Below are 20,672 nucleotides of genomic sequence, written 5' to 3' on the forward strand. Positions count from 1 at the left end.
TGGCGTAGGAGTACTGTAAAAAATAGTTGTGCTTCTAAGGGTCTCAGGAAGTGAAAACATTTGGGAACCCCTGATCACGTTGAGGGTTTCTAATTGCTCCATCATATTCAACAGTGAGTCGACCCCACATTTTCCTGTCCAGGCTCCCTGTGAGTGACAGTTGGGTGGACTCCAGGCTAATATATAGTTTTCTAAATGAGCGGTTTTAAGAGTGAAGAGTTAGGAGTACATTGGTGGCTTTAATTTCTATCCCTTCCACTTCGAAGACAAAGATAAATTCACTGAACCAAAAATAGTAAGAAATTAGGGAATTAAATAGATAAATCAATTATAATTCAGGCTCACTAGTTTATTATACATATCTGACATTTTATAGATTTCATCTCGGGATATATTAGAAATGAAATAATTCTTCTGTCTATTCTATCTCAAAGGTAGTACAAATTCTTTGTAAGTTCCGTGGGAAGCTATTATGAGGGAAGATAAATGTGTTGGACTATAGCTCTTAGCAGAGCCAACCTCACAGAGATTTGTTTGTCCAAGTTGGAGGCTGAGAGGTGGGTCCTGCCTCCAGTTAAATAAATGACTCATGTAGCTGAAGTTAACATTTTTTAAAGCTGACTTTGTGTTGATGTCTGGAGAAAGTTTGATGGACTTTGATGTTTAAGCAAAACAGATTCATTCCAAAGAGCTTTGTGAAGAAAGGTGCTTATTTTCACCAAAGTGGAAATACGCCTGCAGTGTATATGGTTGTGTTTACCTCAGAAGCAAATCTGATTTTAGGAAAATTAAATATTGGTGTAGATTTCTTCTATTTTTCTGATTTTTAAAGCATTTGTCCCTTGGGTTCTGCTCTCTCCCCACTACATAAGCATGTGAGGCAGATAATTAAATCCAGGAGCTCTGAATACATAAAAGAAAGCTCTGGAAAATCATGTTCCAAGTTATTAATAACAATCTGTGGGAGTGGGATCTAGAAATTGGTGGTTAGGGGATAACTTCTGCATTTTAATTTACTTTCCATAGAACCCCATTTTTCTTCCTTAGGACTGTGGGCCTCCCCATTACTGTGAAGAGACACCTCCAGGACAGTTTCTGCTTTGTTCCCAAGTCAGTGCAGGGGTTCTGTGCAGGGAGCCAAGTTCAAGCTTGAACCATGACACGTGAAAGACCAGCCTTAGGCCATGGCAGCACTTCCCAAGGGTTCCCCGAAACCCCTCTACTACTGGGTGCCTATTTTCAGCACATCAACAGGAGGACAATATGAGAATCATGGATATCTTAGAATTAGGATGTTTGTCTTCATTCCTTGCTAATGGATTGGATCAGACCATAAATGTGCAGTCTCCTTATGAAGGCAAACGGGCATTCAGACCTCTGTGGTCACAGTGAAAGGGCTGTTACATCAAGAGAAAGGATGAGTCACCAGAATGGGGTAGGTGCCACAGCCCAAGAGAAAGGTACTCAGAACAAGACAAGGCCTCCCTGTGAGGCAGCTTGAGAAAGAGCCAGTGGCCTTGACCTTCATGAAACGTTTGTATGTTGCCAGGGCCTTCTCACAAGGCGGCCTAGAAAATCGTTTTGTTTAGTGATTAAATGTGGATAACTGAGTCAAAGTTACTGGCTCTGGGCCCAGCTCTGCTACTGATCTTCGGACCTTGGGTGAAGAGGAGGATCTGGGCTCCAGGCAGTTCAGCAAGAGAAAGGTAGGTAATCAGACCATTGCATCAGGGGCTCTGATGGGCTGGAAAGTTCCTGGGAGGAGCATCTCACCTAGGTGGGGGTTGGCAGGGCTTCGGGAAGAAGTCTATTCTAGGGGCAATAAGGCGAGGTGGAATGAGGGGAAGCGAATGTGTCCTCAGCTTTATGAAGAAAGGGAGTGGGTCTGATTTTGGTTCTCATTCCCCGTTCACCATGCTGGGCACACTTTAGACCATCAGTACTAGTTGACAGCAGGAACAAATGAGCCCCTCTGTGGGGTATTAGGAGCTCTGGTTTTAAATACAGAGGTGGGATTTGGCACATGTTAGAGCTGGGAACACTCCGATTTGCTGGGTCAGGACAGCGCCTGCTGGAGCCCAGTGCTTCCAATCCCAGGACACATTTCCCTGTGATCCCTGAGTCGCCACCATGAGTGGACAGTTGTTCCAGTACCCAAGACATGACCATGTAGGTCTCCAGACCCAAGGCCACCAGAGAGACTGGCAGGGACAAGCTAGCTTCAAGGTGAACCCTCTGACCCAGATGTCCTTGGAGAGACCCCAGGACGCGTTAGCGCGAGGCTTCTGCAGAGAGCACATTTAGAGGGGGAGGAGGGCGGGGTGGGGTTGGGAGGGAGAGGGCTGTGCAGGGGCCACGGACACGTTGCACGGGTTGGAAGTTCCAGGCCCGGGGCCACAGGCGCGTTCCCGCCCCCGTCGTCCGGCAGGCGGCGATAGAGGACAAGGCCGCCGGAGCCTCGGGGCCGGGAGTCCGGCGGGGCGGGGCGAGGGGCGGGGCCGGGAGTCCGGCGGGGCGGGGCGAGGGGCGGGCCCGGCGTGTCCGCGCGGTGGAGCGCAGCGACCGTCGCGCCGCGGGGAGGGAGGCTGGAGGAGCGCGCCGCCGGACCTCCGGTGGCCATGGCCGAGCCCGCCGCTCGCCGCTGCTGCCTGGGCTGGGACTTCAGCACCCAGCAGGTACTGCCGCGGGCTCCGGGTCCGGGACGGGCGGGGACCGGCTGCGGGGCCTCCGGGGACGCGCCTCCCTGTCGGGTGACTCGGGATCCGGCGCCCCTGCCCGGCCACTCCTTGCGGGTGCTGCCCGCTCGCTCCCAAGATGCGACAGCGACCGGTCGGCCCGGGCCTCGGCGCTCCCGGAAACGGCGTCCTCCGCCTCCCCCTCCCCCCGCGGCGGGTCCCCCTACCCCCCCACCCCGGGGCGGCACGTGGCGGGAAAGTGCCCAGAGGAGCCAGGGGACCCGGCGGTCTCGCTCGCCGTCCTTGCCACCGGGTGACAGGGACCCGAAGGAACTCAGCTACTGAAAGACGGGAACAGACAGACTGGTGGACGTGCACACGGGCCCAGCCGGTGACCAGGGACCAGATCACTGCTCGAAACTTTTTTTTTTTTTAAGTGAAATGAGCACAGTATACAAATGAACTTTGTTCCCTCCTTGGTTGGCCCCAGCACTGCTGGCCAGAGGGCGGGCTGTGCTGCTCCCAGGACCTGGCAGGCAGACAGGCGAACAGAGTCAAGATTTGCCTTCAGACTCGGCATGGGGTACCAAGGGGCTCCTCAGATTGGGAAATCACCACAGTTGTAGTCAAGCCCCTCATCTCACATGGGTCAGGGAGGCAGGCCTCTGACAATCCCTGACCTCTAGACCTGTGGGACTTGGACTAGCCAGGTTACCTTGCTGGGCCTCAGTTTCCCCATCTGTCCAGGAAAGGACTTGTACTGCTGAGTTTGGAGGTCTGCTGCATTAAGACACTGTCTCTACTAGCCCATGACCATGGCCAGGGCCTATGGGAACAATAGCCCAGGGGCCTTACCTGGTTTCTCGGGTCCCTGCAGATGTGGACCCCCAGAAATATCTCCAAACCTTGCCTCCATTCCTTCCCCTCTATGACTTTCTCAGGCCTCCTTGCCAGGTGCCGGAAGCCAGCTCATCTGTGAACATCTGTCTCTAAAGGATTTTGGTGCGGCTCTTTGAGGTGCGGGGGGCAGAGATTCCTTGAGCTACGTGGGTCTCAGCTTCTTTGTTTTACCACATCTTGGGCATGTCCCCAGATGAGGCTCTGTTGTCACAGTTACAGTAATGCACACCAGCTTGCCAGGAGGTCTCCAGGCTGAACCACTCACTCCTAGGGGGCTGGGCTTTACCTGGTGATATTTGTACCCCTGGACCAGTGTAGAAGCTGAGGAGAGTTCTGTACACCATTTTTGAAAAATGCCTTCCAGGTGAAAGTTGTCGCTGTTGATGAGGAGCTGAATGTCTTCTTTGAGGACAGTGTGCATTTTGACAGAGACCTTCCAGAATTTGGGTATGTACCTAGTGTACAGGTGTGTGGGGGGGTTGGTTTTGGGTTCCTCACTCAATCTTTTACATTCATTAACACACTGTTATGGCTTCATCAAACTACAAGAGTGGTTGTCTCGGTAGGATCCTTAGCACTTTTTTTTCTATGCCTGGAACGGTCTCTTCTCCATTCATTCTCAATTCCTTTCATTCATGCATGAATATATGTAGTAGGTATCAATTGAAACTTAGTTTGCATCAGTCACTGTGCTGGGTGCTGAAATTTGATGCTAAACCAAAAAGAGACATGCTCTCCCAGAGCTTCCTTTTGAGTGGGGAAGACTGCTGTTAATCAAAGAATCTCGCAAAAGAATATTTGGTTATAAACTCAGAAAACCACTGAAGGAAAGGAACTCACTTCTCTAAGTGCTTCTTAAAAAGAATGTCACCTAGACTTAGAAGGGAGAGTCAGGGAAAGTCCATAAAGAAGTAGTGATAAGCCAAGATCTGAGTCATTGGAGTTAGCCAGGTGATGGAAGGGAGAGAACGTTCCAGGCAGAAGGAACAGCATGTGCAAAGGCCCTGTGGCAAGAAAGAGCCCTGCTTATTCATGGAATTGAAGACAGCCAATGTGGCTGGGGAGCAGAGAGGGCTGTGCTGAGCCATATAGACCATGTTACAGAGTTTGTCTTTATCCTAAAAACTATGGTCGGCTACTGAAGGGGCATAGGGATGGGGGTGAGGTGTGACACGGTTATGTTTATGTTTTGAAAAGATCTCTGGGTGAAGTGGGAGAGCAGATGGGGGTGGCCAGAGTGCATGTTGGGAGATCATTGAGGAAGTTTTTCAAGATCATCTGGATGAGAAATGATGGTGGCTTGGAGGAGAGAGAGCTTAGTCGTCAAATTGACAGGTCTTGGTGCAGAATTGAATGTGGGATGTGAAGGTGAAGTTTCTGGCTGGCCTTTGGGATGGACGGTAGACTGTAGAAGAGAATTGGTTTTGGGGAGAAAGGTCATGAGTTTAGCTGTTATATTAATTTGGTAGGGTTGCCAGAACAAAGTATCACAGACTGGGTGGCTTATACAACAGAAATTCAATACCTCACAATTCTGGAGGCTGGAAGTCCACGGTCAAGGTACTGGCAGGGTCACTTTCCTCTGAGGCTTCTCTCTGTGGTTTGCAGATGGCTGCTTTCTTGCTGCCTCTCATATGGCCATCCCTCTGTGCGTGTGCACCCCTTGTGTCTTTTGGTTGTGTTATCTCTGTCCTATTCTTTTATAAGGACACCAGTCATACTGGTTTACTGTCTACCCTAATGACCTCATTGTAGCGTAATTACTCTTTAAAGGCCCTAACTCCAAATACACTCACATTCTGAGGAGCTGGGGGTTAGGACTTCAACATATGAATTTGAGTGGCACACAGGTCAGTCCATACAGCTGTGGACTTATTGCTTTTGAGTTAGCTCTGCGAGTTCCTGGTGGAAGTATCCCTCTATGTCTGTTTTAGATGTCACCTCCTTCTTGAAGCCTTCCCTTCTGGCCGTTTGTGCACCCCTCACTGCCCATCGTGTTGTATTGCCACTTTCCCCCAAGGCTGATGTACCTCCTTTGAGCTGAGGTTGGAAGCCATCTGCTTTCATATTTTATATTACTGCTGGCCACGTATGTTTGTGTCTTTCAAGGAATTGGTCCATATCATAAAAGCTATCAAATTTGTGGCCATGGAGTTGTTCTTAATATTCCTTAATTGTCCTTTCATATATATGTGATCAGTAGTGGTGACTCTTCTATCATTTCTGATATTGGTGATTTGTATCTTCTCCCTTTTTTTCTTGGTTAGCCTGGCTGGAGATTTATCAACTTTATTGATCTTTTCGAAGAGTCGGCTTTTGGTTTCATTAATTTTTCTCTACTGTTTTCCTTTTTTCATTTTCATTGACTTGCACTCTAATTTTTATTATTTCTTTTCTTCTGCATGCTTTAAGTTTAAACTATTCTACTTTCTCTAGTTTCCTGAAGTGGAATCTTAGATTATTGATTTCAGCTGTTCTTTCTTAAAATATGCATTTTTAATGCTATAAAATTTCCTCTAAGCACTGCTTTTGCTGCATCCCACAAATTTTTTGTTTGTTTGTTTTTGTTTTCCCCCTTTCTTCCACCTCCATTCCCCCACGGTTCAAGCCGTTGTTTCTCAGTCTAGTTGTGTAGGACACAGCTCCCTGGCCCATGCTGGTATTATGAGCCTTGTGGCTCCCCTGGCTGAGGCAGTTGGTCTCCAGACTTTGGTCAGTTGCTCACAGCAGCTCTTGCGGGCCACTCACGCTGGCTGCTGGCCACTCACGGCAGCACACTCTGGCTGCTGGCCTGAGGCAGCTCACGCCAACCTCTGGCTGCTCACAGCAGCCCAGCTCCAGGGAGAGCTGTTGTTCACAATCTTAGCTGTAGAGGGTGCAGCTCACTGGCCCATGTGGGAATCGAACCTGCGACCTCAGTGTTAGGAGCCCGGCCAACCACTTGAGCCACCGGGCCATAGGGCATCCCACAAATTTTGATCAGTTATATTTTCTTTTTTTTTTTAGTTCATTTTTTAGTTTCTCTTGAGGTTTCTTTGACTCATATTATTTAGAAGTGTATTTGTTAATCTCCACATCTCCAGTTATCTTTGAGTTGTTGATTTCTCGTTTAACTCTATTACGATCTGAAACCATACTTTATATTTCTTTTAAATTTTTAAATTCTCTCTCGCTCACTCTTCCATTCACTAACTCAATCAGTTATCTTCATTAGACATCTTTGGGGTGGGGGGAGGTATCCGTAACCAACGTACTGTCTTTTTTTTACTCAAAGTTAACATTTGTAAGATCTTTTAAACCAGATACATACACACCTAGTTCATTCCTCCCTCCCCCCCAGGTCATTTTCTGGTTTGGGTCTTTTTTCTTTTTTTTAACAATTTTATCGAGGTATAATTGATGTAAAATAAATAGCACATACGAGTATATAAAGTATACAGCTTGATAAGTTTTGAGATGTGTGTTCCTCTATAAAACTGTCACCAAAATCAAGATAATCAACATTCCTATCCCCCAAAAGTTTTCTCATGTCCCTTTGCAATTCATCTGTCTTCCCCACCCCCACCCCCTGGAAATCACTGGTTTATTTTCTTATCACTATAGATTAAGTTTATACTTTCTGGAATTTTATATAAAGGGAATCTTAATTATCTACTCTTTTTTTATCTGACTTTGTTTACTCAATGGAATCATTTTGAGATTTACCCATATTGTTACATGTATCAATAGTTTGTTCTTTTTATTGCTCAGCAGTATTCCATTGTATGAATGAATCACAATTGGTTCGCCTGATGAGGGACATTTGGGTTGTTTCCAGTTTTTTTTTTTTACTATGAAGAGGCTGTGAAATTCACGTCTTTGTGTCAACATACGGTTTCATTTCTCTTGCAAATAAAATACCCAGGAACGGCTAAGTCATATGCTAGGTATATGTTTAACTTTGTAAGAGATTGCCAGATTATTTTCCCAAGTGGTTATTTTAATAACAATATTTTGTCAATAGGCATTGCATTTACTTGGTACATAATTCAAAAGAAACAAAAGGCAACAGTGAAAAGTCTTAATCCCCCTGTGATTTCCTCTTTCCTCCTGCCTTTTTTTGTATATCCTTCCAGTGTTTTATATTGAAATATCAGCAGATATGAATGTTCCTATTTTCTCCTTTTCTTACACACAAAAGCACACTGTACTTTGCTTTATTTATTTCACAATAGTCTGATAGCCAAGCACTCTTCCCACAGATCCAGCACTTCTTCTACCTCTCCAAGTCCAGTGGATTTGGGCTTATCCAATTCCATGCTCCCCCAGTCCCTTCATGGCCACTGCACCGAGTGACATCATGCCTGCCTTTCAGGGTGAACCCCTCAGATTTAGAAGGCTTGTTTTTGCTGGTGTTTTCTGAGACTTGCCATCTGGGCAATTTCTATGCCTTCTCTTTCCATTTCACTCTGCATTTGCACCTATTCAATTTAGAGTGCCACTTGAGGTTGGGGAGGAGGTGTTTCCACAGGGGGTACCCAGGATCTGCCACCGCTGTGGCCCCGCCTGAACTGTGTCCCACGTTCTCTCTTGTTTTCCTTGTAGCACTCAGGGTGGAGTTCATGTCCACAAGGATGGTCTGACAGTGACTTCTCCGGTCCTGATGTGGGTCCAGGTAAGCCCAGGGATTCCTGTCCCTCACCTGTCCCCATCCTATCTCACCAGCAGACCTAGTAATTTGCTAGAAAGCCCAAAGGTGGCAGCTCATGAGAGCATTGTTGAGACAAGGTCTTCGTGGGGAAATGGAGTCTGCATGGTTCCCAGGGCCAGCCTCAGCTGGTGTCAGTACTCCCGAGCTGAGAGGACTCACAAAGGGCATCCAGGTTCTAGAGCCACGGAAGCTGGGAGGTCCTCACCGTCTTTAAAATACCAAATGCAGACCTTTCCCAGACACTGCATTCAGCCCCTGTGGGCAGCCTTGTTCCCTGAGACCCAAACACAGCCTTGGGTTCTTAGTGCCCAGTCCCCAGACCCCTCCTCTCCCAGGGCAGGGGCCCTCAGAATGGTGGCTTGTGACCTGCCCCATTGGGCTTAGATTGGTCCCAAGCAGGCCCGCCCACTCAGGACCATTGAGAAAGGAAGATGCCTCTTGCCAGATCCAGGTGGCCCATGGGGCCACAGGACCAGGGGTGTGGACAGCACAGATAGGCACAATAGAGCTGGGGCTGCCTGTTGCCACAGGGGACCCCAGGCCCTGAGACCGGGTGCCAGCCAAAGGCAGAACTTAATGTGTCTGCCAAAAGCTTTTCTATTTCTCCAGTACCTGTTTAACCAATTCCCTGCACTAAATTCTTTCTGTGAAGACAACTGGTATGATTTCTTTTTTATCAACCTGACCCTGACTAATAGTGGAAGAATGGGGTAAAGAGTGGATTTCCACCAGACAGCCTGGCTGGAGTGTACTTCAGAGGGCTGAGCCAGATCGAGGGGCAGTGATGGTGGGGATGGGGGTGACAGGCAAGAGTTGGTGTCTGGAGGTCCCTGTGATGATGTCGAGAGCTTCCTGTGGGCCAAGGCCTTAACTTGGGGAGGTGGGTAGAGAGCCAGGTTTGGGGTTGGGACCAGGGCGACTTCCAATTCTGAAGAGCCCTCAGGACTGGACCTGTGCAATCCCTGGGCTAGAGTTCACAGCCATAGTCAGGACTGTGAAAGGAGCCCTCCCAGCACAGGGTAGGGATGGCAGGGTCACACAGAAGCTCAGGTGGCTTACCTACCCACACAGAAAATCCAGCCTGGGGTGACCAATTCCTGCTGTGAAATCTTAGGGGAAGTGTCAAGCTTTGCTGGATAGTGCCATCCATCCCAGCCACTCATGGGGTCTTGGTAGAAAGAAGACTCCAACTGGATGGTGGAGGGTGGAAGGAAGGCCCGGAACAAATGGCCAGCAGTTCTACCTACTTTCTCCAAACTCGCGCTGCTGGACACGGGGAGTGTGGGCCTGGAGCCCCGTTCCGGTGGGAGCTCTCTACTTTGCTCTTCACTTATTCATTGCAGTGAAGCCACGTCACTCTATGGGGGGTTGAGAATGCAAATAAAAGAAACCAAAATGTGAGCCACCTTGTTTTTGTTCTTCCTGAGTTCATGGAAGTCTCAACTTAAGGACTGGTGCTTTATAATTCCACTTAACATATTTGTAGCATAGTTCACCTTTTTTATGTGATTGATGCCTACTTATTTAATTAACGTATTCCAGTGCTTACAAATCCCAAGGCATCAGTTCTTTCTCTGTCAACTCTGCTGTAACGACAAGCACTTCCATTTCAGCTTTGAGGCTTGTGTGGCTGCCTAGTTCTGTGGTTCAGTACAATCATGGGGATTCTGCTTTTCTTCTCAGGCTCTGGATATCATCTTGGAGAAGATGAAGGCTTCGGGCTTCGATTTCTCTCAGGTCCTCGCCTTGTCTGGGGCAGGCCAGGTTTGTCTGCAGCAGCCTTCGTCGACCAAAGGAGGGCGGATATCTTAGGCAGCGGCTCGGGTGGTGGCTTTGCTAGAGGGAAGGTGCTCGTTCTTGAGACCCACTGCACACATTTTGTTGTCAGTAAAAATCTTTACAGCTGTTTTGCCTGGGAGGATGTATGGCTTGGCTCCTTGCAAAAGGATATGAGAGAGTTCTTACGATTCCTCATTGTTCGAAATAGGGCAGTGGGTGAGGAGGAACCGGGGAGAGGTCTGCTGAGGGATGGAGGGAGCATTTGACATGAATTTATTATGACTGGGGACACTAAAACTGCTTTTCTATTTCCTGGAAGTAAAATCAAAGTCAGAAATGATACCGAAGATGATAGCAATTTTAGTAGTAGAGATATTAGTAATAACATTGATTGAGCACTTAGTGTGTGGTGGGTGCAGTGCTGAGCCTTTTCCGTAACTTACCTAACGGAATCCTCATAACGATTCTACGAGATGGTATCAAGGGGTAGTTAGCACAGGAGTTCTGGCCAGGCTGCTCTGTCATTTATAAGCAGTGACCTGGGGCCCGTCATCCAGCTTTCTGCTGCCTCCGTACCCTCATCTGCCATAGGTCAATGTGAGTGCTAAGTACATAGAACAGTGCCTCGTACACAAAACCCTACTGTTTTTATTATTGCCATTTACATGGAGAAACTGAGGTGACGTCAGAGAGGTGACGTCACTTGCCCAAGGTCCCATAGCTGCTAGGAGGGGAAGCCAGGACCCAAGGGCAGGTTGATCCTCTGACTCACTTTGCTCCACGCTGGACTGACCTGTTTTCACATCCTTGTTAGACAGTGCATACTTATTTTTCTGAAGCTGCCTTGTCTTCCCCTGACCTAACAGGAATTTATTGCTCCTGTCCTTGTTAAACTAAATGGATCCCCTGGGCAATCTTGTCTCATCTGAACCCCAGCCCAGACACCTTCTCCCTCCTAAGGCATCCCCATCACACCCATGGCCAGGTGTCCTGTGAATACCTCAGACTTGTCATGTCCCAGATGGAGCACCCATCTACTCCCAGACCTCCTTCTCCTCGGGTTCCCTTTCTCGGGGAGTTCTCCCTGTCCACTCAGAACCACAACCCAAGTATTATCTCCCCACTTCATTCAAGGGTCCCCATGTTCATTTGTACACAACTTTTCTCCAACTCCGCCTCTGTTGCCCAGGCCCAGTGCCCGCCATTTTTCTCTGGGCCTCTACTTTAGCCTGTCTGTCTCCAGCCTACGTGCTCCAAGACTCCCACGGGCCCCTTCGTACATGCAGCCCTGGCCACGTCTCTCCCCTGCTAATCCAGAGTTCCCACCACCTCCGATACAAACCCCAGTCTCCTAAGCAGGGACATCAAAGCCCTGGTGCTGTCACCTTTCCTCCTTCCCCTCTAGACCCATCACTCGCCTCTCGCCCTAGTTTCAGGCCCACTGCTCAGAATGCCACCCTTCCCTGCACCTGCCAAGCTCTCTCTCACCGATGGTTACACTCTGCATGGGACACCCACACACTTAGCTCTGGATCGTTTGCCAATAATCACATCACTTCTTCCTGTCTGTACCCCCAGCTGCTTAGCTGCTCCTGCTCTGTGTCCCCACAGCCGTCACTACACCTGTAGCGTTTTGTAATTTACATTTGTGACTTCCTCCCCTGACTCAACTCCCATCTCCTACAGAATAGGGACGATACTATCGTATTTATCTGTCCCATGCCTGGCATGATCTTTGGGCTCAATAAATGTTTCAGTGGGTAAGTGAATGAATGAATAAGCGAATTTCAGGTAATGTTATAAACAATACATATAAATACAATTTAACAAAGGCACCCAATCTAGACGAGTTATTTGTTCTTGGGGCCTTCCTACAAGTTGGGAGGTGGGCGGGGCACAGTTCCTTCCCATTTTATAGACAGGAAATCCAAGTCTCGTGAAGGGGATGGGCTCTGTGACGAAGAAGGGCAGGGCAGGCCTGGAGCCCAGTTCTTTGGCGTGTGGCCCGGCATCTTTCTGTGTCTCCAGGAGGTTGTGACACCCAGCAGTGTGTGGCCTCACGACTGTGTACATGGGTTTCCCTTCGACAGCAACATGGAAGTGTGTACTGGAAAGCTGGGGCCAGCCGGGTGCTGACAAGCCTGTCACCAGCCCTCCCGTTACATGGGCAGCTTCAGGTCAGTGTGGCCAGGTCACGGGAGTCTGAGAAACTTCTGTAGATGGGGGAGAGGGGCCCTGAAGTTTGGCTTTTTTGTGCATTGTCAGGGTGTAGGAAGGTAGCTTGGGCAGTAGTCTGCACTGCCCCCCTGCGTTGGGTATACCTGGTGTCTGGAGCAAGGTTCAGGTGCTGATAGCCCTCGTCACACAGGCTCCCTCCTGCCCCGCTCGACTCTGACTTGTTCCCCACTGGGGACCCTCCCCTTGGGGCAGGATGTCTCCTGTTGATGCTGGAAGGCTGGCTTGGCTTCTCCTTTTCTGCCAGACTCCAAATATCCCAGCGAAGCCGCACTTCCCTGTTCGTCACTAGTACTGCCTGCGGTGCTCGGGTGTCCTTACCAGAAGCTTCAATTGTGAGCTTTCTGGGCCAGGCTGAGGTTTGGGCGCGAAGGTGCTTGCCCATGGGTCTTCCAAGGACACATCCAGAGAAGAGGTGCCCATTCTTGCTGTCATGGGCTGTGTGACCACCAGTGCCCAGGTGTCTCCCAGGGTCAGCAGGCAGAGCTCAAGCCTGAGCCTTTGCCCCTTCTTTCCAGGCCTGTTTCTCCATCAGCAACTGCCCAGTGTGGATGGACTCCAGCACCACAGCCCAGTGCCGCCAGCTGGAGGCCGCTGTGGGTGGGGCCCAGGCTCTCAGCTCCCTCACCGGGTCCCGCGCCTATGAGGTAGGTAGTGTCTGCTGTGCGCTGGGGACTGGGTTTGGTCCCAGGAGGAAGGTCTGGTTGTTGGCTCTGGTGCTTTCTCCCTGGGTGTCTGGGAAGACACAGCTGGTGGCCTGCCCCTGTGAGGATCATGTGAGGCCGTGATGAGCCCTGTGGTGTCACCCCATGGAGCCAGGCCTGGGCACTCTGGCCCCTGGTTCCGATCAAGGCCATCCTTCCTCCTGGTGCTGTCCGTCAAGCAAGGGCAGCCCTCCCCTTGTATGTTCCCCGGTCAGAGCTGAGGTGGAAACATGGCTGTGCTCCTCACGTCAGCTGCTGCATATCGGGATGATGGTACCACCTGGCTTTCAACCTCTCAAACCTGGGGCTAAAAATAGCCCTTACATTTTGGGTAGTTTTGAAGCCGCAAGGAGCCAGTGCACGTAAGATCTGTAGTGCGATTCCTGCAAAGTAAAGAAAAAGCTGCTGGTTTCAGCTGCAGTCCCATATCATCCCACAGGGTGGCCACAATTGGCCCAGCTTGGGTCATGCTACCCTCACTGGAGTAAAGGTTTGGGGGGACAGGGCCGACCCTACTTGGGCCACCTGAAGTGAGAAGAATGTGGGTGAGGAAAATACCTGAGTCCCCTGCACAGGTGCCCTTGGTCACAGCAGTCCCTGTGCTGCGTGAGGCGCAAGGCGTATTCACGCAGGCTGGTTGGCAGATTTCAAACATTTCCGGATTTGAGGCCTTTTTAAAGCTTTCATTATGCTGACTAATGTCTGGAGCATACCACTTTATGGAGTTGGTCATTCCATGTAGGATTCGGGTTTTTAAGAATTTGCATTCTTTTTCCAGCGATTTACAGGAAACCAAATTGCCAAGATTTACCAGCAGAACCCCGAGGCCTACTCACACACGGAGGTGGGTTAAACTGGTTAAGCGTTCCTATTTGATCGAAAGTTCACAGTTGAATTCCTTTTATTAATATAATACTTACCATTAGCATAAATACATCTTGTGTGCATTGGCGGAAAACATTGATTTGCAGACATTGAAACTGATGTATTCAATTTGCTTTTTTCTCATCGTCAGGTGGTTTCCAAAGAGGAGGGAAAGAATAGAATCGTGGGAAAGAGAAGTCGGTTCTCCTGTCCAGAAGGGGTGGCGGTCAGGGTCAGGGTGGGAGCAGCAGGGACTCGCGTCTTCCTGGGACAGCCTGACTGGGAGACCTGGGTGCCCTGTAGGCTCTGTCCACTCAATTTCCTGGGTGGGAAATGCAGGATGGCTACCAGGCTCTTGATCGGTGTAGGGTCAGTGTTTTCTTAGGAAATTCGTGAAGCTGGACGGAAGTGTCCCCAGCGGTGGCCCTTCAACCAGAGCCTGCGTCCAGGAGCCCCAATTCATTCCTTGATCCACAGTTTGCTGGAAGTCAGTACTTAATGCCACCTGAAGAGTGGCATTCCCACGCCCTGGGAAGTGACTGCCATCTCTGAGTAATTGGAAAAGGATCAGCTTGTGTTAAACCAAAGTGCCTTAGTAATCTCGGAAGTTAACTTCCAGTTTCTTATTTAATGAGTCAAGATTACTCTGCAGCATTAGCCATGTAGGTGGGGGAGGAGGGGTGGATGAAAAACCCTCTCCAATTTCTGTGTGAAACAAAGGACAAAGGTGGCCTGATGAGATCAAGAGGTGTCTGGCGGCATTCTCTCCGCTGGCCCAAGGGCTCCTGATTTCCGTGCGGAAGCGGAAGCGCAGACCCTCAGGCTGACATTTGAAAGCCATTATCAGCTCGTCTGGGGTCTGTGGATTCTGAGGGGCTGGCTTTCGCTGATACTTGCTCTGAACCCCTGAGACTGTCCTGGTGGGTTCTGAGTCCCATGGCCACACATCTCACTTCCCTTGTAACTAGACGTAAAGACCACAGAGGTAGAGGAAGGAAGTCAGGAACCACACTCCCCGGATTCCGGATTCCGGGTGGCAAACCCGCTGCCCTGAGCGTGACTTTGTCTTGGGGCTTATTGCTCTTTGTCTGTGTTGAACTTGACAGTTTTATGGCTTTTCAGAAACTGCAGAGTGAGGCGCTTTTCCCAGGGGGTCAGTTCTTGGTATTCCAGCTACTCAGAATGCTTTCATTATTGGAGCTCCTTGCTCACAGTTTCCACTTTCCTCTCCAACTTAAAATGCTTCGTGTGTGTGTTTGTATGTGTGTGTGTCTGTGTGTGTGTGTGTGTGTGTGTGTGTGTGTGTGTGTGTGAGAGAGAGAGAGAGAGAGAGAGAGAGAGAGAGAGAGAGAGAGAGAGAGAGAAGTATTCAGTTGCTTAGGATATATGGAAGTGAGTCATAGCTTACTGTGTTTCTCTCTTTTACAGAGAATTTCTTTGGTCAGTAGTTTTGCTGCTTCCCTATTCCTTGGGTCTTACGCCCCCATTGACTACAGTGATGGTAAGACTTCAGGGTCCTGGGCGTGTGCCGGTGCAGGGTGCTTGCGGGAGCTTCATCCACCTGGGTGGGTGTCAGTCTTTCAGCCTTGTCATCTGTTGCCAAAAAGAGAGTGTATTAGTTATCTATTGCTGTATAACAGATGACCCCAGCACTTAGCAGCTGGAGACCACAGATGCTTATTTGCCCACAGAGTTTCTGAAGGTTGGTAATCTGGGAGCAGCTTAGCCGGGTGATTCTGGGTCATGATCTCTCATGAGGGGCCAGTCACGCTGGCACCCAGGGCTGCAGTCATCGGAAGGCTTGACCACAGCCAGGGTCATACGCGTGACTGCTGGCCCCAGTTCCTCACCATGTGGGGCCCCCATGGGACTATTAAGGGATGGGAGAAGGAGAGAGCAGCCAAGTAGAAGCTGCAGAGTCTTTCATACCCTAATCTTGGACGTGACGTGTCATCACTTCTGCCCCAGCTTACTGGTCGTACAGACCTATCCAGGTACAGGGAGGTGGAGACCTCACCACTGTGAACACCAGAACTCGGGGATGAGCAGGGGTCCTCTTGGAGCTTGGTGCTCACAAGGAGTCACATTGAAGGTTTTGTTCCCATTTGGGGACCTTGTGACAGTTGTGAGCTTCTGGAATCAAAACCTGGACAACAGTAAATGCAAATGGTACCAGTAAAGAAGGAAAGCCGGGGGGAGATGGCTGACGGGGCTCTTGGATGAGGCCAGACTAAAAGGCGTGACCAGAGAGGGGAGCAGAATGCACCGCGAGAGCCCTGACCTGTGACAGTGGCTTCAGAGAAGCGTCGTGGAGTCAGTGCTCTGAGCCTCCTGGGACTCATCTGGAGTTTTTGAGAGCGGTCGTGTGCCAGACATTCTTGTTTTCAGGGATATAAAGTAAGGTGACTAAGGTGTGGTCCCTAAGCTTCTCTCAGTCTGGAGAAGACAAGGTTCCCACAGCTGACGCCATAGGACTCAGAGCAGGAGAACCCACACCTGCACTAGCGTGAGTGCCCACTGTGCTCTCCACACCACCTGCGGCTGTTAAGTGCTGCTGGGGAAGGTCACCACGGCTCCAGTCAGCATTCCAGGGGCTCACATGCTTCAACCTCCGCCGGGCCCAGCCGAGGAGTCACCTCCTGATTTACCAGCTGTCTGTCCTCCTTTCATGGGCATCTGTATCCCAGCCCCTCTCTGTGTGCCTCCACCTGTGCTGGGTCCCCTCCCCTTCCCCATGCCGAGGAGAGCCTTGGGAGAAGTAGATTGTTTTAGGAAAGGCTTAGTGAGCGGATCTTGGTGAGAGCGCAGAGAAGTTTGGAGGAGCCTGAGCGCTCTCCTCCAAAAGTTAGATGTGATTGGGAAGTCCCGGAGGCCTGACCCACATTAGCCCCAGGCTGTCCCCGAGTAGACACCTTGAAACCCCAGGGGACACGAAGAGCAGGGCAGAGTGAGCTGTTGTTCCTTGTTGACATATTGCTGGTAGGTCCCCTCCCCCAGCCAGGTCTTAGAGCAGCGGGTTTCTAGGCTGCCAGTGGCATTTGAGCCTGTGAGGAATTTTGAGAGCAAGTGGTGGGGCCATGTGTTTCCAAGGGCCCTGGTGGCCTCTGGTTCTCGGGTTCCAGCATGACCCAGGCACATCCTATACCTTCCGTTGCTACAAGTTGGCTGCAAGCAAATGATCTTCTCTCTGCCAGGTTTCTGCATTTTTACAGAAAATCCTTTTTCCAGGTGCTCCTATTTCTTGTGTCCTTCCTTCCTTAGGTTCTGGAATGAATCTGTTGCAGATCCAGGACAGGGTCTGGTCACAGGCTTGCCTCGGTGCCTGTGCACCGCATTTGGAGGAGAAGCTTGGCCTGCCGGTACCGTCATGCTCGGTCGTGGTAGGTCCCCTTTCCAGTGATGGGCTCCTGCAAGAGCTGGCAGCTACTGGGGAGGCAATGCAACGCGCACGCGCGCGTGCACACACACATTCATTTACACGCAGGGTTGGGATTTTCAGCTTAGTGTAAGATACGTAAAGTTAGATGTCTGGATCTGTGCCTTGCACTCAGGTACTCAGGTGAATACTGTGTTTCCCCAAAAATAAGGCCTAGCCGGACCATCAGCTCTAATGTGTCTATTGGAGCAAAAATTAATAAAAGATTAATTATAAGATTAATATAATTAATCTTTTAGATTTAATTTAATATAATTAATTTTAATATAATCAATCCATATAAGATTAATATAATTATAAGATTAATATAAGATTAATAAATAAAAATTAATATAATGGTATTATATTATATTAATTATATTATATTATAATCAGGTCTTATATTAATTTTTGCTCCAATAGACACATTAGAGCTGATGGTCTGGCTAGGCCTTATATTTCGGGGAAATGTGGTATATAGGTCACTGTCTTATGGCAGTGCAGTTGGGGGTGGGGGGCACTTTGTAAAATTCCAGTAGGAACTTATGAGAATAGGAAAAAAATTGAAGGCCTAAGTTCTGGGTGGTTGTGCATTTTAGGAAAAAATGCATAGCATGTTGAAATTCTAGCGCTAGGGACCACCAGGGAAGCTTGAAGCAGGCATTCTGGAGAAAATGTGAAGAAATGCCAGTGAGTCTGGCAGAGCACAGGCCCTGGTGCCCGATGCCCAGGATGGAATCCTGGCTCTATCTGTAACTGGCTCTGTGACGTTCATCTCTGCCTCAGTTTCCTCATCACTTCCATTATTCCTGGAACAACGAGAATAACAGTACTTTCTATTTCATCAGGCTGTTGTGTAGAATAAATGCATTGATACCTTTAAAGTGCCTAAGCGCTGGCCGGTTAGCTCAGTTGGTTAGGTGCGGTGCTAATAACACCAAGGTTGCTGGTTCAATCCCCACATGTGCCACTGTCAGCTGTGCCCTTCTTAAAAAATAAAAAAATAAAATAAAGTGCTGAAGGTAGTACTAGGTCCTGTTGTAATAGTAAAAACATTTAAGCCTCAGTGTGCCACCCCATTCAGAATAGACACTGCCTGTGCATGCCCTGGTGTGCCCTAGTGGGCCGGCTCAGTTTTTGGCTATTCTGAGGGGAGAATAGAGTTGAGAGAGGCCTGGGCCCTGCCCTTAGGGCCCTTTGGCGTAGAGCACAGGCCACACAGCCAGGGCAGTCAAAAATCCTGAGTGGGACAGTGTTGGGTGTGAAGGAAGGAGGAGGGTCCCTGAGGCCTGGGGAGAGTCACGGGGCTGGGAGGAGTGGGCCCCGAGGAGAACCAGGCTATCACGCGTACTCCCCATAGGGAGTCCCAGCCGCAGAAGCACTTGTCTGAGATCAACAGCGATACTCTGAAAATAGCCTTTGCCACCGTGAGCAGAACCACAGAGCCACGCCATCACCATCCAGAGGGTGCTGTGAGGCCGACACACAGAGCTTCAGGGAGGGCGTCCTGCACCTAGAAGCAGACGTTCAGGACCTGGGCACAGTGCTGCACAGCAGAGACAGGCAGGGTGAGCAGAACACAGCCACGCCGCGGGGGTTTTAGTTTCATGTGAGATGGAAGCAGCATTTTGTCCACAGCAGCAGGCTTCGCCGGCCTTATGCCAAGCACAGAGACCTCTGAGGGGAGCCCGTGCAGATGCTCAGCTTGCGGAACAGGATTCTAGAACGGTTCTGGACGTTCATTTGTGACATCTGCACCACACGATGGTGATGGGGAAACAAGCGAAATCCAGGGTTTCTGTCTCTTTTTTTTTTTAAGTTTTATTTTTTAAATTAGTTTCAGGTATACCAAACACTGTAGTAGACATTTACACCCCTCACAAAGTGATAACCCCTGTCCTCCATCGACTACCCCTCCGACATCGTCTATAGCTTTTAGAGTTCCACTGACTCTGTTCCCTACGCTGTACTCCACATCCCGTGACTGTGTACATATTTAATTACAATTGTCATTCAGTATTATTCAGCTTCAGCTTCAGGTGTCATCTCTTTTTGGTGGTGTCCGGATAGCTTTCTGTCATTTTCTCTAGGAAAATATTTGGTGGTGGATTGTAAAGGACATTTCTGGGGCCCCAGCTCGCCTCCGCCCAGCCTACCTTTTTCGTCGTCCGTCGTCACCTGGCAGCAGCCTGCCTGAACTGCATCCATGTCCGTCACTTGCCTCACGCTCTGGGGCTTCTGGGACTCCACATTTGGGCTTTGCAAACCTGGAGGCACAGGGAGGACCTTGCACCAGCAGGAGCCTGTGGAGAGCTGCTCCCCTGTCCTGTCCCCAGGCGGGCAGCCCCAAGTCCGCTTCACGCAGCTCTTCAGACGTTGCCCCGTGGCTGAGCCTAGTGGTCTGTGGTGCTGACCAGCTCCACATTGCACCCCCCGAGGGGCTCTCCCTCCTTCCCTGTTTCACTCTTCCTGGTTCCGCTTACGTTTCCTGGGATCACTTCAAATAAGCCACCTGCACACACCCAGATGCAGACTCTGTTTTCTGAGGAAACTGAGGCCAAGGCCTCTGCCTCCCTGGAGATGGCTTATTCTGATGTCAAACCGAAATTTTGCTGGGAGGAGCAAACCTCTTCTGTCAGACATTGGAAATCCCATTGTTTATTTTAAACTTTTAGAACTAAGAGAAAAGCGGAAAAAAGCTTTCATAACTATACTTCTAAAAATTCTATGGCTGCCCAGAAGGTGTCCCTGCCCTCTGATCCCATAGCCACTTTTGGAGGGGCCCGAGGGTGTGGTTCCTGGGGGAATCCCTTCCCCTACACTGCCTTTTGGGGTTTACTTTCGTTAGAGCATTGACCTCTGCATTTATGTGTCTGGTTATTAAATCCAATTGCTGGGCTGATAGACTGTGCGTGTAAGGGTTTATCTACTCCTGTGAGTCTGCTTACTGGTGTCCTCCAGTTATTTATTTATTTTGAATGTTATATCCAGACTTTGGAGCTAACACAGCACATACAAGTTGGGGATTGGTTTGCTCTAAGTGACCTTGAATCTCAAAATCAAGTGGTCTTCAAGGCAGTGCAACGACCTCATGTTCATGGTTCCAAACCTGTGCTGGGCTCCTCGGGCTTTTTGTGAACAAGAGGGACATCCCTGGTTTGCCGCAGGGAGGTGTGACTCCAGGCTCAGTGACCTGGAGCCTGCGGCATTCCTGTGGCCTGAGGTGTGTGGCCGGCGCTGCTGAGCAGGCAGTCAGCAGGGCATACTGTCTTTTTCTCCCCAGGGAGCCATTTCTTCCTACTACGTCCAGCGCTATGGCTTTCCTCCAGGATGCAAAGTGGTGGCCTTCACGGGGGACAACCCAGGTGAGTACCTTGGGGGATTTCACTCTCCAAGTGTCCTGACGTACT

The 20,672-nt window shown here is 49.7% G+C and overlaps 1 protein-coding gene across 6 annotated transcripts in view; it reads left to right on the plus strand.

The window, feature by feature from the left end:
* The first annotated feature begins 1,158 nt into the window (after positions 1 to 1,158).
* Positions 1,159 to 20,672, plus strand: part of XYLB (xylulokinase) — a 44,227-nt gene continuing 24,713 nt past the window's right edge. Inside the window, exons 1-11 of one of the 6 annotated variants that reach the window (XM_081073197.1) lie at positions 2,565 to 2,675; positions 3,617 to 3,692; positions 3,940 to 4,022; positions 8,160 to 8,229; positions 9,949 to 10,029; positions 12,135 to 12,221; positions 12,798 to 12,926; positions 13,762 to 13,827; positions 15,276 to 15,348; positions 17,109 to 17,227; positions 20,546 to 20,627. In XM_081073197.1, the coding sequence (XP_080929323.1) occupies positions 8,218 to 8,229; positions 9,949 to 10,029; positions 12,135 to 12,221; positions 12,798 to 12,926; positions 13,762 to 13,827; positions 15,276 to 15,348; positions 17,109 to 17,227; positions 20,546 to 20,627 (649 nt within the window). In that variant the 5' untranslated portion in view covers positions 2,565 to 2,675; positions 3,617 to 3,692; positions 3,940 to 4,022; positions 8,160 to 8,217. Of the gene's footprint in view, positions 1,707 to 2,534; positions 2,676 to 3,616; positions 3,693 to 3,939; positions 4,023 to 8,159; positions 8,230 to 9,948; positions 10,030 to 12,072; positions 12,222 to 12,797; positions 12,927 to 13,761; positions 13,828 to 15,275; positions 15,349 to 17,108; positions 17,228 to 20,545; positions 20,628 to 20,672 lie in introns of those variants that run through there. The other 5 variants (XM_081073198.1, XM_081073195.1, XR_013994922.1 and 2 more) reach the window with 5 other exon arrangements.

This window comes from Rhinolophus hipposideros (genome assembly GCF_964194185.1).
Source record: "Rhinolophus hipposideros genome assembly, chromosome: 14".
Taxonomy (NCBI): Eukaryota; Metazoa; Chordata; class Mammalia; order Chiroptera; family Rhinolophidae; genus Rhinolophus; species Rhinolophus hipposideros.